Here is an 18320-nt window from a genome sequence, read left to right as displayed (position 1 = left end):
AAAAAAGCAGACCCCTCCAGCCCACAGTAGCCTTCTCAAGTGCACATGAACCACTCTGTGGGCTAGCCCACCAACTGGACCTAAAGGAACTAAAATCATACAAAGTAGTTCTGATCACAATTCACTAAAACTAGAAACCAGTAACAAGGAAAACTGAAAATTCCCAATGCTTGAGAATCTTAGAATACCACAATATAGCCATGCACAGTACCGTATGCCTGTTTCTCCATCAATGTGGGGACAGGAAGGGCTGGGGGCAGATTTTAAAGTCTGAAGCCAGCCTGGGCTACACAGAGAGACCCTTCTCAAAAACAAACCAATGGGCCGAAGAGGTTGCTCGGAAGTCAGAGTATGCACTGCTCTTGTGCAGGGCCTGAGTGTGGGCTGTAGCGCCCACCTCGGGTAGCTCATAGATGCAGTGGGTGGCTGCTTGAGCCTCCTATGAATCCAGCTTCAGGGGATCCAATGCCCTCTTCTGGCCTCCATGGGTACTGCACTCATGTTTACAAATCCACACTCAGGCACACACACAATAATCAAAATTAAAACAAAAACCCCATTTGTCAAACAACCCTAGGGAAAGGTATACAGGGGGAGTTAGAAAGCACTGTGAGACAGCAAAGGTAGCATACTGAATACCCTTCAGAGAAACAGCTAATGGAAAGCTACCTTAGACAGTTAACTGTGGTAAGGAACTGAAAAAGAGAGAACAAACCAATTCCAAAAGTAGGGGAACTGCTATAAGGTGAAGAAAACAAGCTAGAAAACAGAAAAACTAACCACAGCAATACTTGTGAGTGTGAGTGTGTCTGCAGGGTGCCAGTCCCTGGAAGGCTGTGATCCTCCAACATGGGTGCTGGGAACCAAACTCAGCTCCTCAGGAAGAGTCAGGATGGGCTTTCACCCACTCAACCACCACTCCAGCCAAGTCAGTTCTTTAAAAGACGGAATTACTAAAATCAGAATAAAAGCAGAGGGCTGTCGAGAGGGCTCAGTGGGTGAAGACACTGTCTGCAATCGCTGACAAGCTCACAGCTGCATACAAACACTGGCTAAGCAGAAATCAGGACCTTCAAAGTGCCAAAGAGAAAGCCCATTCCGAGTTAAAGGATTTGGCTTCAGGTATCTTTGGGCAACTTTATTTTTTATTTTTTTTTTTCATCATATGTGACCAAATCAGGATGGTATTCTAGTGAGATACCCCATTCCCTAGCACTGGGGATCTGAGCCATGCATGGCCTTGTGCACTTCAGGCTGGCACTCAGCCTAGACCAAATCTATCTATAGTCACTTCCTCACTGCTCCCAAAAGGGACCATGTGGCCCCTCATGCTGAGAGACCACTTAGTGTTTCCTGCTTCCTAGAAAGAAATTAGGAGAGGAGTGGGAGGGAGAGGGGGGGGAGGGAGAGAGGGAGGGAGGGAGGGAGGGAGGGTGGGTTATCCTGCTGAATCAGCCACATCAAACTCATCTTCAAGTGGCTTTTCTGAAGTTGCTGTTTCTAAAGTGTCTTCTCATCTGCTTTGTATCAGTCAGTGCTAGAGCAACCTGGAATAGCTTCTATGTAACACTTAGAATATTATATTATTTTGGGGTGGCACACACCTTTGATCCCAGTACCAAAGGAAGAGGTGGGCAGATCTCTCAGTTCAAGGCTAGCCTGCTCTACATAACAAGTTCCAGGCTAGCCAGAGCTACACAGTGAGACCCCAGGTCTAAATAAAACAAAAACAAAACCACACATGCATATGTATATATAATTTTAAAACTATGCTTTTGGGGAGGCAGTGGTGCCTTGTATCCCACCTGGCTACAGTCTGTGGGCTGGTGGTGTACTGCTATGTACAAAAGAATGAAGGCAATCCTCATTTTACATCACATATTAAAATTAACTCAAAATAGGGCTGGAAAGATGGTATTTACTTTTTTAAGAGGACCTGGGTTTGGTCCCCAATATCCACAAAGGGTTCACAACCATCTTTAACTCCAGTTCCAGGGGGTCTAGCACCCTCTCTGGCCTTCATGGGCACCAGGCACACAGGAGCTGTACAAACCTACATGCAGGCAAAAAACCCAAACATACAAAATAAAAAAAATTTTAATTAAAAAACAAACAAACAGGGGGTTGGGGATTTAGCTCAGCGGTAGAGCACTTGCATAGCAAGCGCAAGGCCCTGGGTTCAGTCTTTCAGCTCTGAAAACAAACAAACAAATAAACAAACATCAAAATGAATCAAAGACCTAGCCTACAAGCTAAAACTCTAACATTTTACAGAGAAAACAAAGAGGACAATCTTCATGTTACTGAGTTAGGTAATATTTCTTAAATATGCCAAAGTCAGAGAACGAAACAAAAGAAAAATGGATATTCTTGATCTCATCAAATTTTAAAACCTGACATCAAAAGAATGAAGAAAGACAATCCACAGAATGAGAGAAAATATGCTCAAATCATAAATATGGTAAAGCTCTAGCATTCACAACACCCAGTAACAAGACAATAATACTCTAATAGGTAAAGAATAAGAACAGATGTTTCTCAAAATATACAAACGACCAATAATTTAAAAAATGCAGCCGGGTGGTGGTGCAGTGCCGCACACTTTTAATCCCTGCACTTGGGAGGCAGAAGCAGATGGATCTCTGTGAGTTTGAGACCAGCCTGGTCAACAAAGTGAGTTCCAGGAAAGGCGCAAAGCTACACAGAGAAACTCTGTCTCAAAAAAAAATCAAAAAACAAAAACACAAACAAAACAAAACATACTTAGCATCATTAACTACTAGGAAAGAATAAATCAAAATTACAAAATAAGACAAATGTCTATACTGGGGTGGTTATTCTAAACAAACAGAATATATGAATTAAAAAGGATCTGAAGAAGAAACTGAAACTTAGGAATTACTAGTGGGAATACACAATGCAGCTTTTTATGGCAGATAACAGAATTAATACAGATCATCACATGCCCATAACATTTTAAGCAGCCATCACAGTGCCTAGCAATTCCATCCGAGGTGTATCACAAAAAGAACTGAAAATAGAACCCAAACTCTTATTTATACACCAGTATTCACAGTAACTAACAAGAATTCACAAGAACCATAACTTAAAAGCTAACAGCTATCAACAAATAAAATGTCCATGTAACCAAAGGTTTCATTGGCCATAGGAAGGAATGAGTTCTAACACATGCTACAACACAGATGGACCTTTAAACTTTATGCTAAATGAACCATACAAAAAGGTGGGGAGGCAGAGCCAGGCGGATGTCTGTGAGTTCGAGGCCAGCCTGGTCTATAGAGCGAGATCCAGAACAGGTGACAAAACTATATGAAGAAACCCTGTCTCGAATAAAGAAAGAAAAAAAAAATTGTGTAATTCCACTTACGTGCGTGCATAAGGTACATAGAATAGCAATTTCATATAGACCAGGGTTACCAATGATGAAGAGACTAAGTCATTTCTTTTCTTTTTAAGAAGATGTATTTATTTATTTATTTTATGTGTGAGTGTTTTATCTGCATGCACGCCTTTATGCCAGATCCCACTAGAGATGGTTCTGAGCCACTGTGTAGTTGCTGGGAATTGAACTCAGGACCTCTGGAGAGCAGCCAGTGCTCTTAACCTCTGCGCCATCTCTCCAGCCCCCCTAAATCATTTCTTACTTGGTACAGAATTTGTTTGGTTCTGGAAATGATGATTAGTAAACATCATTGTGAATGTAACTCCCCCATTTTTTTTTTTTTTTTTTTTTTTTTTGCTTTTTGAGACAGGGTTTATCTGTCTAACAGTCCTGGCTGTCCTGGAACTCGCTCTGCAGACACAGCTGGCCTTCAACTCACAAAGAAAGATCCACCTGCCTCTGCCTCCCAAGTGCATCCAGCCAGTCTCTTTTTTTTGAGACCGGGTCTCACTGTGTAGTCCTGATTAGCCTAGATCTCGATACAGAGATGAGGCTTGGCCTCAAACTCATCTTTGCCTTTTTGTTTGTTTTGTTTTTTTTGAGACAGGGCTTCTCTGTCTAACTTTCCTGGCTGTCCTGAAACTCGCTTTGTAGACCAGGTTGGCCTCGAACTCAGATATCTGTCTGTCTCTGCCTCCTGAGTGCTTGGACTAAATCATGGACCACCACCGCCTGGCTCCATCATTGCCTTTTTTTTTTTTTTTTTTAAAGATTTATTTATTTATTATGTATACAGAAGAGGGCGTCAGATCTCATTACAGATGGCTGTGAGCCACCATGTGGTTGCTGGGAATTGAACTCAGGATCTCTGGAAGAGCAGTTGGTGCTCTTAACCTCTGAGCCATCTCTCCAGCCCCCATCTTTGCCTCTTGAATGCTGGAATTTAAAGGTGTATACTACCATGCTTAGCTTTAAAGTCACTCTTAAAAAAATTTTTTTTATTACATTAAATTTCTTTTACTTTTCTGTGTATGGGTGTTTTGTCTGTATGTAAGTCTTTGTACCATGTACACGTAGTGCCTAAAGAGGCCACTGAAGAAGGCATCTGTCCCCCCTGGAACTGGAGTTATAAACCACTGTTAGCCTCTATGTAGGGGCTGGGAATTAAACCTGGGTATTCTAGAAGAGCAGTCAGTGCTTTTAACTGCTGAGCCATCTCTCTAACTCAAAATTTTTATTACATTTTATCTGTGTGTGTGTGTTTGTGACAAGAACATCCATCATGAGAGAATAGATAGTCAGAGGACAACTTTCGGAAGTCAGCTCTTTTTCCCTGTCAAGTGGGTTCTGGGGATCAAATAAATTGTTAGACTTGGTGGCAGGTGCAACAGAACATCTTGCTAGCCTCACTGCCACTTTCCTGAACCCTTGAAATAGACACAGTGTTTCCATTTTATTCATTTCTAACATTTTAAATTTTCATTTGTATATATTTATTGTATATGATCCTGGGTTTCATTAGGGTATTTTCTTTCTTTCTTTTTTTTTTAAATAAAAAGATTTATTATATATGTCTTCAGGCCAGAAGAGGGAACCAGATCTCATGATAGATGGTTGTGAGCCTCCATAATGTTACTGGGAATTGAACTCAGGACCTCTGGAAGAGCAGATAGTGCTCTTAACCGCTGAGCCATCTCTCCAGCCCTCGTTGGGGTATTTTCTACCAAGTTATTAATGTATAATCTATTTTGAGGGTATCCACTCCCATGTCCTACCCTCCCAAGGCCTTACTATGGAAACAATGCTAGAGTAGAACTTGCAGGGACCCTTCCTGTCTGTCTCTGGAGTGCTGTGACTACAGGCAAGCACAAGCATGCCCAGCCCAAACAGTATTTTGTTATGCAATTCTACCACAGCTGGAAAAGGTGGAAGACAAACGCTGTCCTTCTGCACTCATGTCCCCACCTGTGGCACCTTACCTTAGTTAGAGTTTCTACTGCTGTGAAGAGACACCATGATCACAGCAAGTCTTATAGGAAACACTTAATTGAGGTGGCTCGCTTACAGGTCAGAGGTTCAGTCCATTATCATCATGGTGGGACATGACGGTGTGCAGGCAGACTTGGAGCTAGATAAGTAGGTGAGAGTCCTACATCTTGCAGGCAACAGGAAGTGGTCTGTCTCACTGGGTGTGGCTTGAGCATATATGAGACCTCACAGCCCACCTCCACAGCGGCTCACTTCCTCCACCAGGGCCACACCTCATAGTGCCACTCCCTTTGCTTGAGTTTCATGCACGAAGCAATGGATTAAAAAGATGGTTTTAAAAGCTGGTAGTACTTTAATCCTGGCACTCAGGAGGTAGAGGTGAATCCCTCAGAGTTCAAAGTTAGCCTCATCTACATAGTAAGTTCTAAAATCTGCTCCCTTCCCACAAGAATATGGTTAAAGTCAACTCAGGAACAGAACAAAACTGTTCCAGGAACAGAGTGGAAAACAGGCACATTTGGTCGGATACCACAGTAAGGACAAAGTAAACGCAGAAGTCAGCCAGAGCTGGAGTCAAAGTGTGGCCCTTTCAGGGCCATGGGTGATGCTCTCCAACTAGCTCTCATCAGGCACTAACAGTAAGTGACACGCTCACCTTACTGTTTCGTAGCAGAGGGCTGAAAGGTGAGACTTACCATTTCATAAGCAAATGTTTCTTGTCTACAGGCGCGATCTATCGTGATGTTTTCTTCCCGATAGTCCAAGAGCCCCTTCCGAACACTGACATGGACACATGAAAATAAAATGGTCAGCGTGTTTTCCTGAATATTTAAAATATGCTTTAAAAAGGTTTATTTTTACTTTGTGTGTTTGCCTGCATGTGTACTTGGCACCCACAGAGGGCAGAGAAGGACATTAGATCCCTTGGAACTGGAATTTTTGAACTCCTACGTAAGTACCAGGAACTGAACCCAGGTCCTCTGGAAGAGCAGAGCAGCAAGTGCACTTAGGCCTTAACATATCTTTAATCTTCAACATTTTTTTGTTGTTGTTGTCTTAGCAGAGATAAGAGTCAAACCCAAAATTTCACTTATGTTAGGCAAGCACTCTACTACTGAGCTACACTAACCAGCTCCAATCCTGTAACTTATTATAAAGACTACTTTCTGACTTAAGTTACAAAAACAGTACCAAGACACACTCTCTCTATAGATAGATAGATAGATAGATAGATAGATAGATAGATAGATATCCCTTCTATCTCTCCCCACAGCTTCATCCTCCCAATATCTTCTAGGATCACAAAACCCCAAACAGGAATTAACATCAGCTCAATGACTGTTCACTACAGATGGTTTCCAGATTGCACACAACCTTTAATTTAGGGCTTTCTTTTCTCCCTGTTCCAGAGTCCTATCTAGGATCCTACAGGACACTGGCTATTTTCTCTTTGACCTTCCAGCCTGTTAGTTTCAGTCTCTCCTCATCCTTCATGATTCTAACACTACAGAAGAGTGCCAATGAGTCAGTCTGCAGAATGCAAGGGCATTCTGTAACTTCATGATTCTAACACTACAGAAGAGTGCCAATGAGTCAGTCTGCAGAATGCAAGGGCATTCTGTAACTTCATGATTCTAACACTGCAGAAGAGTGCCAATGAGTCAGTCTGCAGACTGCAAGGTCATTCTGTAACTTGGGTAACCAGCTTCCTTGTGACTGGAGTAAAGAGCATCTTGTCAAGTATGTTACAAGGCTGATGGCATCCTTCTTGATGCAGGCCAGCCCAAGAGTCTGGGAGTAACATGCAATGTTACTAATGATGTTCTGTGTCAGTTAAGCTGTCTGCCAATTGCCTCCACTAGAACAGTACTTGATTTTCCTGAAATGGATAAAGATTTGGAGGGAAGTATTTTTTTAAAAATGATTTATTCATTTTTATTTTATATGCATTGGTGTTTTGCCTGCCTACATGTCTATATGAGGGTGTCAGATCCCCTCAGACTGGAACTACAGACAGTTATGAGCTACCATGTGGGTACTGGGAATTGAACCTAGGTCCTCTGGAAGAGTCTCAACCACTGAGCCATCTCTCTAACCCCTGGAAGGAGGTACTTTGAGACAATGCAACACTCTTCTTGCAGGAATTTTAGCACTCATCCGACATTGCCCCCCTGCAAACCCATTTACCTAATGTTGATTTTTTCCCCCAATACCTTGTCCCTTCTCCTTCACTCATTTCTATTAGTACAAACTCCACTCACACTCATTTTATCCCATGGGTTAAAAATCTACAAATTGTTCTAGCTTTTGTCATAAGGGGCCCCAAACATTCAACAGGCTCTGATCTTTTCTTATTTTTGGTATTAGAAGGTATGCATTCCTTAGTTTGCGGAACAACGGGCATTCAAAACTCACTCTCTACTTCTCTTATCCAAACCCTGGCATTAACCCTTCCAGGAACCTGCGTACCTTTACTGGAGAGGGATTTTGCATATTTTAAAACAAGGTCTCATGTAGCCCAATCTGTTCTTGAACTCACTCCATAGCAGGGGCTGACCCTGAACTCTGATCCTCTTGCCTCCATCTTCCAAGCATTGGATTATAGATTATACCATCATGTCTAGCATGGGAGACAAATTTAGAAGCCAGTATCTAGATACTATGTGTTCTGATTACTAGAGTTATTGCTTCTAAGCCTTTTGGCTGAGACAGACACAATCACATGTCTGTTAACCCATGCATCTATTTTTCTGTGCCTGTTATATATTAAAAAACCTAAATTTACATGGATACTTTTATGTGCATGTGGTACACTCATGTGTGCGTGTCGATATATGTGTGTATATGGGAAGTCAAAGGTTGACATTGGTTGTCTTTATCATGTTCTTTTATTTTATTTTAATTAATTTATTTATTGTGACAGGGTCTTACTATATATATAGCCCTGCTAGCCTGGAACTTGTAGACATGCTGGCCTTAAACTTGGAGATCTATCTGTCTCTACCTTCTCATTGCTAGAATTAAAGGCAGACACCACTATATCTGGTTCAACCTTATTTTTTTTAATTATTATTATTTTATTATATGTATATAGGTGTTTTGCCTGCATGTCAGTCTGTATACCAGAGTGTCTGGTGCTCAGGAAACCAAAAGAGAACATCAGATCTCCTGGAAATGGAATTACAGAAGGTTGTGAGCCACCATATGCATGCTAAGAATTGAACTCAGGTCCTCTGGAACAGCAGCCACCTCTTTATTGTATTGCTCTCAGGATCCCCATGTCTTGGATTAGATGTGCACTATTGCCTCTTTTAAAGTGGGAACTAGGGATCCATTTCAGTTCTTTTCTGACTGAGCCACCTCTAAAGCCTTCTATTTGGATACTTCAAATCCCAAACTAAACCACAAGACTCATCAGAGTTCAACTTCTCACTTCTCTCCACAAGTGAGAAGAAGGGCTCCGAGGACTGGCATCTACTGTCTGCTCCAGTGCTGTAGTTACATACACCAGTCTCCACGCTGCTCTACTATAGTCTGGCAAATCCCAACAGGTGAGTACTCTTCCTTCAGCCTTCCATCATCACCAGCATGCAGACTCAGAGTAGGTCTCTGCATCCTTAGTACTGGTATACATTTGTAAAACACACATGCTTACTTGCTAGTTTTTGTATCCTATTTTGGGTTTATGTACTCATATGCAAACATACATTTTCTTTGTTTATAATAAAGTGTGTGTGTGTGTGTGTGTGTGTGCGCGCGTAAGCAAAGGACAATCTTTAGTGTTGATCCTCAGTAGCTATCCACTCTTTAAATTTTATTTATTTATTTATTTGTTTATTTATTTTAGTTTCTTCAAAACAAGGTTTCTCTGTAGAACAGCCCTGGCTGTCTTAGAACTCGCCCTATAGACCAGGCTGGCCTCAAACTCAAAGATCCACCTGCCTCCCAATTGTTGGGATTAAAGATGTGCATCACCATTGCCCAGCTTAGTTTCCTTTTTTGATGGGGTCTTACTAGACCAGGGTAGCCTTACACTCATGGTCTATCAGTCTCCCAGGCACAGGGTTACAGATGTGAGCTATCACATCCAGCTTGCGAAATATTGTAGTATCTTAAATACATAATAAATATAGGAGAATATTTAACACACTATGGGAAATCCATAGAGTACAGTAAATAATGAAGCTATAATGAAGACTGAAATCAGTGACTTCCAAGACATAGTAGTGAATGGAGAAAGCAAAGCCACACTGCATATGGTAACCTTGGAAGAAAGGAAAGCTAGGTACAATCCATTGGTTCTCACCTAAAAATACACACTTCTACCTCTTCTGCAAAAACGAACCTTCACGTTGAGACAGTCCTCTTTGGCCGCCTGGCACTCATTAACTCTGTAAACTAAGAGCAATGGAGGAAGCCTGGACTGTAAGTGGCACGTGAGGGAAGGTTTTGCTTCCTGGTCTGCCACAGCAGCTCAGCAGTCCTCAAGGGGACACAGCTCCCACTGTGTCAATCCCCAGCTCTTGCAGTGCGCTGCAGTCCACAGCGCCTGGTGCCCGGCAGCTCTCCTTGCCGCCTCTTTCCTCAATAGCTTATAGCTTACCGGCACGCTCAGTGGATCCCCAGCACAGGAACATCATTGAAACTCGGGAAACATAGGCAGGTCCTCTCTTACTCTTGGGGAAGAAAGGCCCTCCTCCGGCATCCTCTCAGCCCAAGGAGGGGACGCTCCTTACACTCACTCTGTCATATACTCCTATTTCCTTTATTATTTCTATCTATCAAGACCTCACTGCTCAGTCCTTCTTTAAGGGTTTTTGCTTGTTTTGTTTTGTTTTTGAACCTGAAAGGTTTTCCATATAACCCAGGCTGTGCAGAAACTCACCATGTAGTCCAGCCGGTCTCAAAACTTGCCTCACGCCTAAGTGCTGTGATTACAGGTATGAACTACTATGACCAGCTATAAAGTTAACAATCCTTTAGATTAAGCTTTCTCCATTAAAGAGATTGTTCTGTTTTTCCTAACTGAACTCAGACTGCTAAAGGAGATAAAATACACAAGTATCCACTGATTTGAAAAAAAACAAACAGGGTAAACCAAAGCTAGAGAGAGAGGTTGGTTGTCTGCAAGGGGTCAAGGGGTAGGAAGTGAGGGAATGGAAAGGATTAGTAGGACCAAAAATGTGTGGCATTCTTGACTCTTCATTGCTTTGGTTACAGTTCTCCTTGTTTTTATGCCCTAAGATAGTCAGGCCAAATCAGTGGTTTCAGTTTTGTTTTGACTTTGGATCAGGGGATCGAAACCAGTGCCTTATGCATACTTGGCAAGCATTTTGCTAGCAAGTACATCTTTATTCTGGGGTCTTTTAAGACAAGGTCTAATTGTAGTCCAAGCCTCCATTTCAGCCAGGTCTAGAAGGGGTTGTAAATGTGCTACACACACCCACATTATCTTCTTAAACTTTTTAATGTAAACTATTGACCCATCTCTCTTCCCCTCATTTTCCCATGAGGTGTTTTTGTCCTATACAATAAGGCTCTTTGTAGTAAATACTTGATTTTCTCCAAATTCACAGGCTATCTTTCGGCATTATTTATAATGCTTCTGCCACATAAACATTCTGTTTCTTTTCAGTTTCTCTGATCTGAGTCCTGGTTTTACTACACACCATCTCCCTCAAGCTGATCTTATAAACAGTCACTTCCTGCAGTAAGTTCTCTATGGAGTCTCATTTCCTCCTGGGTGTCTGTGATATTTAGGATCAGTTTAGAAGAGCCCCAACTTAATGGTGTTTTTTCTGTCATTCTGTCTAAGGCTGGATTTTTGTTTTTACGTTTATCTGTTCACTATGTGTGCATGTATGAGTGTGTGCTCCTGCTGGGGGGGGGTGTCAGTGGGCAGGGGGGGGACTTACCAGGAGTAGGTTCTCTTACTTTCACAATATGGATTCCAAGAATTCAACTAAGGTGGTCAGGTTTGATGGGAAGCACCCTTACCCACTACTGCATCTTGGTGGCTCAAAATCTACTCTGAAAACATCATTTCTGGGAGCTGGAGAGATGGCTCAGTGGTTAAGAGCACCGACTGCTCTTCCAAAGGTCCTGAGTTCAAGTCCCAGCAACCACATGGTGGCTCACAACCACCTATAATGAGATCTGGCGCCCTCTTCTGGCCTGCAGGGACACATGCAGACAGGATACGGTATATGTAATAAATAAATCTTAAAAACAAAAACAAAAACCATTTCTGTTTGGGTCTTAGGATGAGAGTTATGGATTTCTAATTTTGCGGTCCTCTTTTTCTTGCAGACTCCCTTACAGTTTCTTATCCTTTAAATGGTACATGTTGGTTGGAGCAGTAAACAGTGCTTTCCTGGCCGGGTGGTGGCGGAAGCGGCGGCGGCGGCGGCGCCGCACGCCTGTAATCCCAGCACTGGGGAGGCAGTGGCAGGTGGATCTCTGTGAGTTCGAAGCCAGCCTGGTCTCCAAAGCAAGTTCCAGGTAAGGCGCAAAGCTACACCCTGTCTCGAAACTCCCCCCCCACCCCCCAAAAAAAACCAGTGCTTTCTTGGTGACACCAGTGGGGGGGATGGGTAGAATACCCTAGTTGAAATTGTTATGGGTTAAACATAATAAAGGTACTGAAGGGCATGGGAAACAGATTTTACTATCAGCATATTAACAATTCCCTCTCTGATTTCACAAGTTAAAACCTTCTGTTTTAAGTGGTTAGAACTTTAATACTGGGAGGTGGAGAAATGGCTTAGCAGTTAAGAGCACTGGCTGCTCTTCCAGAGGACCCGGGTTCAATCCCCAGCACCCACATGGCAGCTCACAACTGTCTGTAACTCCAGTTCCAGGGGATCTGACACCTGGCAAAACATCGCATAAAAATAAATACATCTTTAAAAGAGAAAAACAACAACAACAACAACAACAACCCTTAAATACTAAAGCTAAGTGGTTTGGTGTGTTATGACAAGGGGGATGGTGCAGAGCAAGACCACTTTCTCACACTTGTCTTCTTTCCCTCGTCAACACCGAAGCATGCCAAGAAGCTTCTTCATTAGACGGAAACAGAAACTGAGAATCAAGGGATCTTAGATGTTTCTCACAGCCTGGAACCAGGTTGGCCTTGACTTTCTGGAAACTCTCGGTCCTCTGTCTTTCAAATACTAGGATGACAAATGTGAGCCTCCCTCTAGCCAGATCTGTGTGTTTATTTTTATGTTATAGTATTGACACAAGAAAGGAAGGTTAAGGGAAAGACAAGCTTCAGGTTATTTTGAAAAGTCCAACATTTTAAAAGATTATTAAGATTAATCTGAGAGCCTAGCAGTGGTGTCACATGCCTCTAAGCTGTTATACAGAGAAACCCTGTCTGGGAGGGGAGGAGAAGGGAAGAAACAAAACAACTGGTGCTTGTTTCCTTTTTTGAGACATCATACTGGCCTGGCTAGCCTGGAACTCACTCTGTAGACCAGGCTGGCCTCAAAACTCAGAGATCCACCTCTGCCTCCCTGGGATTAAAGGTGTGTGCCATCATTCCCAGCCACAACTGGCTCTTTACCTCAAGAAACACCATCTGAGTATTTAGCCTGCATTCCAAAATTTAAGTAGATTACGTCTACATTAAAAAAAATAAGTGCAAATTTGAATATGGATTGGATATTAGAGGTTTTGTGTTTTTACATTTTTTTAGATGTAAGAATATCACCCTGATTATGCAAAATGGTACTTTTGGAGCTACAAACTGATGTACAGATGGGGAAAAAGCACACAATTGTACCCCAAACTCAGAGTTAAAGCAAGGAAGTCCAAATGTTTAAAACAACAACAACAACAAGAAAAATCAATCATTTTTGAACTCACTATGTCACGGAGGCTTGCCTCTAACTTGCATTAATCTTCCTGACTCGGCTTGCTGAGTGATGGAATTACAGCCATGAGCCAGAATGCCAAACTCAATGGTTGGGTTTAAGTGGTGAGGATGTGGAGAACAATATTTTCCAAAGTAAAATATTCAAAAAGTGTTCAGATAAACAGCAAGAAGGCCAACAGTGGAGTTTAGGGGTACATCGTTTTCATCCCAGCACCAAAACAAACAGCATATAACAAAACAAAACCATACCATAAAGTCACTAGGTCAGTGTTCTCTGGGATGACTTCTGGGTCTTCACCTTCTTCGAGGCATCTCAGTTTATCAAGGCTTAGAAAGAAGGAGGGGTCGGGAGAGGGAGAAAGGAAAATCAACATTTTATAATCAGCCATGCGTTTTTTCAACAGCAGGTCAGAGCTTGTCCTAAATACATCACTGAATAATTAAGAAGTCTTATGAAATCCAGCAGGCGGCTCAAAGGAGGCCAGAATTCAAGACAATGGTTTCTGTGCCAATATGTTACACTGAAAGGATGTATGTTCATTTGAGGACAGCCAGTACTGTCAAATGGAGGGCCATTACAAGTAAGTTTTATACTTCCACCCCCAGGTAAGGTACTTTTGAGGAAATTTAAGTAATAACATATTCACGAGGACCACTAGAGACTAGGGTTAACTGGGGTTTTAACACTGCTCTGATCAAGTCTCCTCCATCCTCACGTACTTCTATTGTCCAAATGTCAATGACAGATACATTACCACTGTTACTCCAACAAGCCCCTTAAAGATCAGAAAGTCTTTTATGCGACTGTCGTGTCCCGTTACTAGATCGACCCTCTAAACTGTACTTTTGGACCCTAGCACCTCTTCTGGCCTTCGGGAAAGGGTTGGGGCGTGTGTGTGGGGGGGGGCGGATTAAGGTTAAATCACTGGCCCGCAGCCGGAAGAGTCCCTGGGGAGCGCAGGGAGGAGGTTGCACCCAGCCGGATCCACGCTGAGCCCTGAGGCCGCGCACTCACCCGCACACGACCCTTAGCTCCGCGGCCGCCTCCAGACTGCAGCCCAGACCCGCGGCCACCGCAGCATCCTCCAAGCCGTTGTCCGACGTCCCTCCGTCCGCTGGCTGCGCGGCTGCCTGCCGCTCGCTCAGCGACAAATCCCGGGTCCCAAGCCGGCCGCGCCACAGCTCCCCAAAGGACCCCACGTGGAACGCGCGGGTGTGCAGCTCCGGAAGCTCGTACTCTGGGAAGTTGCCGTGGCTCGCACTAGGGACTGGGTGCTGCATACCACCCGCACCGCCGCCCTGCGGGTCCTCCGCCATGTCAGCCGCGATCCCTTCCGGCAAAAGCTGGCGAGCGAGTGTCGCGGGGCGTGACGGGATTTGTAGTTGCGCGCGGCTCCGGGGCGGCGGGCGGTTGCACAAGCCAGGCCTCAGAAACTACATTTCCCGGCAGGCCGCGGCCACCACCTGGGCGCGGCTCGGTCGCTTGGAGCAGGGCTGGGTGCATTGTTCTCTGCCTGTCCGAGGGCGGCGCCGCTCGGTGTGTGCTTGGCTGGTTACTGGGACCCGCAGTTAACCTAAAGACTCACTGGGGCCTCTCTCACGCTTTCCTCAGCCCTGGTTCGTCGGGGAGGTACTTTTGTCCAGTGGTGTTGGGAGCTATGCTACTGCCCCCATGTCCTGGAGGGCAAGGACCAGGGGCGCTGAGACTAGTTCGATCAGAACTTTCCAAAACGCCCCGTGTACATTTGCTGTATACATGAACAGTAATCTTTGGAACGTCGGGTGTGCTTCACTCGCGGTTCATCCTTAGCCATGATGTATATTTTAAAAAACTAGCAAATAGAAGTAGCTTAAAACTCAGTGGGTCTAGATTCTCAAGAACCTTTTGCCTTCTCTCAGGTGTTCCAAAGATCAAAACAGGGTGTGCAGTACAAGCCCTGGCTTGTAGGGTTGTCATGTGACACATACCGTATAATTCACCCATGTAAGCTTTTCTTTCGGTGACTTAGGATATTCACAGTTGAGCAGCGATTAGTTTGAGGACGTTTCACCACTCCTGAAAAGGAAATCTGTTGCTTTTAACTATGACTTCCAATCCTTCCAATTTCAGCCAACAACTTTGCATCTGTAAAGGTTTGGGATCTGGGCTTTCGGAAATAGGATCTCACTATGTAAACCAGGCTAGCCTTGAGCTTATAACAATCAGCCTGCCTCTCCCTTCTGAATCCTGAAATCAAAGGTGTGTTCCACCACACCCAGCTTATTTTCTGTATTTAATATAAACATATACGATCGTTTGTAACTGGTTTCTGTAATATTGCAGAATATTTCCACTATGTAGCAAGTTTCAGTACTTTGTTCCTTTCTTGGTTGAATTAAATTGCAGTGCATGAATATTACACACTTTGTGTTTTGAAACTGTCTTTGGATGGGCTGGGATGTAGCTCAGCTGAATAGAATATTAGGCTCACATGCTTGAAGCCCTGGGATCAATCCTCAGCACTACATAAACCCAGTGTGATGGCACATGCCCATAATCCCAGCACTTGCAAGGTGGTGGCAGGAGGGTCAGAAGTTCAAGGTCATCTACAGGTACTGAGGGAATTTGAAGTAAGCCTGGGGTACATCACACCCTGTCTCCAAAACACCAAGCAGAGCTGGAGAGATGGCTAAGAGGCTAAAGAGCTCTGGGTACTCTTCTAGAGGACTGTGTTCCCAGCACCCACATGGTAGCTCTCAACTGTCTATAACTACATTTCCAGGGCATCTGATGCCCTCTTCTGGCCTCCTGGCATGTAAGCAGTGCACAGATAATACATACAGGCAAAACGTCCAGACATTAAAAAAAGAAAGAAATGCCCAGTCAAAGTAGTAGGAAACAAGTTCAATTAAAACAACAAAGGGACAAAACAAAACAAAACAAAGGGCAGAGGCGGGAGGGAGGACCAAAAAAAGGGGTAGAGAGATGACTCAGCGGTTAGGAATACTTGCTGCCCTTCCAGAAGACCCTGGTTCAGTTCCCAGCACCTGCATTCAGCTCACAATCCCCTGTAATTCCCATTCCAGGGGATTTTGATGCTAATGTCCTCTTTTGGCCTTTGAAGGCACCAGGCACACACATAATTCAGGAAAAACACTCATATACATAAATCTCAAAACAAAAAACAAAGAAGAAATGTCATTGGAAGATTTTTTTCTACATTTTTCTAAGTTATGATGATGATAAATACAATATTTTGCACTGTTTTTTTGCCTGAGTCATTAGACCCCCAAGCAAGACCACCACATAGCCGATTTCTGATGCAAAACACACAGGGGTTTATTGATAACAAGCAAGCCCAGGCTTGGTCAATGTCTAACACTCCACACAGCAGATGGAGGAGGACGACCCTGAGCTCTCAGTGTGAGAGGTTTTTAAAGGGAAAAAAACTGCAAGCAGGGTAGTACAAGTCTTTGCGTCATATGATTGGGTGAGAGTGTGAAACCTTTGAATTACTGATTGGAAGTTACAGTTATTTTTTTGGGCAGGCCTGGACAAGTCCCAGGCTTTGTCCTTGAGCTACCATGGAGGCTGGCTGGCCTCACACGTACACATTGATCCATCCCATAACTCTAAGTTGGTGAGGGGTCCCAGACAGTCAACAAGTGGCTGAACCTTGAGCAGTCAGAGCACATGCAGAAAGGGAGCTACTGCAAGGACTATGTCTTTTGCCCTCCCAAAAACTGCTTGCTCAAGTCTCAGGAAACTGAAATTGAGGCCTGATCTCTGAGAGAAGACTGACAGCCTGTTATGGCATCTGTTTGGCCCTTTCAGCACAAACACACTTTCATATCTCCTGGATCTCTAGCTAGGAATGTATTTACAATAACTATAATGTCGGATTACTATGAAGAGGGCCCTACTTTCCTCTGTCTTGAACCAACTGCAGTTTCAGTGTTATCAGGGAAACTGGAGTCCTTTCTTTGAGTCCTTAGTCTCATTAATAAAGAATTTAAAAAAAAAAAAAAAAAAAGGTCATGCTTGGTAGTGCATGCTGTTAATCCCAGCACTTGACAGGCAGAGGCAGGTGGATCTCTATGAGTTCCAAGATAGCCTGGTCTACACAGTGGGATCATGTCTGAAATAAGTAAATATTAAAATGAACCCAGAAGGAAGCTTGAGGACAATTTTGTGTGTGTGTGTGAAGCTGAGGATTGAACCCCAGGCCTTGTGCTTGCTAGGCAATCGCTCTACCACTGAGCTAAATCCCCAACCTTGAGGACAATTTTATTAGAGTTTAAGGAAGAAAACAACAGGGGCTGGAGAGATGGCTCAGAGGTTAAGAACATTGACTGTTCTTCCAGAGGTCCTGAGTTCAATTCCCAGCAACCACATGGTGGCTCACAACCATCTGTAATGAGATATGGTGCCCTCTTCTGTATACCAAGTAAATAAATCTTTTAAAAAAAAAGAAAGGAAGGAAGGAAGGAAGGAAGGAAGGAAGGAAGGAAGGAAGAAAGAAAGAAAGAAAGAAAACAACAACAGTGCAGGAAAAGAGAAAATGTTGGGGTATACTGTTGCTGTTTGTTTTTGCTCTTTTGGGGAACCTGCCACCCAGCTCCCAAATAAATCACACACAGAAGCTTAATTTTTTAAAAAGATTTATTTATTTATTAACTATACAATGTTCTGTCTGCATATATTCCTACACCCTAGAAGAGGGCACCAGATCTCATCATAGATGGTTGTGAGCCACCATGTGGTTTCTGGGAATTGAACTCAGGACGTCTGGTAGAGCAGACAGTGCTCTTAACCACTGAGCCATCTCTCCAGCCCAGAGGCTTATTCTTAATTACAAATTCCCAGCTTTAGCTTGGCTTATTTCTTGCCAACTTTCCTTAGCTTAACTTATCCCATTTACCTTTTGCCTCTGGGCTTTTCCCATTCTCTTACTTCTGTAAGTCTTACTCTTACTCCATGGCTGGCTGTGTAGCTGGATGGCTGGCCCCTGGAGTCCCCCTTCTCTCACTATTTCTTTTTCTCCTCTCAGATTTGTCCTTCTATAT

The 18320-nt window shown here is 43.5% G+C and overlaps 1 protein-coding gene across 1 annotated transcript in view; it reads right to left on the bottom strand.

Moving 5' to 3' along the window:
- Positions 1–14639, bottom strand: part of Snapc3 (small nuclear RNA activating complex polypeptide 3) — a 32147-nt gene extending 17508 nt beyond the window's left edge. The window contains exons 1-3 of the mRNA XM_036178680.1: positions 14290–14639; positions 13524–13601; positions 6088–6172 (exon numbers count right to left, since the gene is read on the bottom strand). Coding sequence (XP_036034573.1) covers positions 6088–6172; positions 13524–13601; positions 14290–14591 — 465 coding nt within the window. The 5' untranslated portion in view covers positions 14592–14639. The remainder of the gene's footprint in view (positions 1–6087; positions 6173–13523; positions 13602–14289) is intronic.
- Positions 14640–18320: the final 3681 nt, after the last annotated feature.

This window comes from Onychomys torridus, chromosome 2 (assembly GCF_903995425.1).
Source record: "Onychomys torridus chromosome 2, mOncTor1.1, whole genome shotgun sequence".
Taxonomy (NCBI): domain Eukaryota; kingdom Metazoa; phylum Chordata; class Mammalia; order Rodentia; family Cricetidae; genus Onychomys; species Onychomys torridus.
This window is presented reverse-complemented; position numbering and strand designations above follow the sequence as displayed.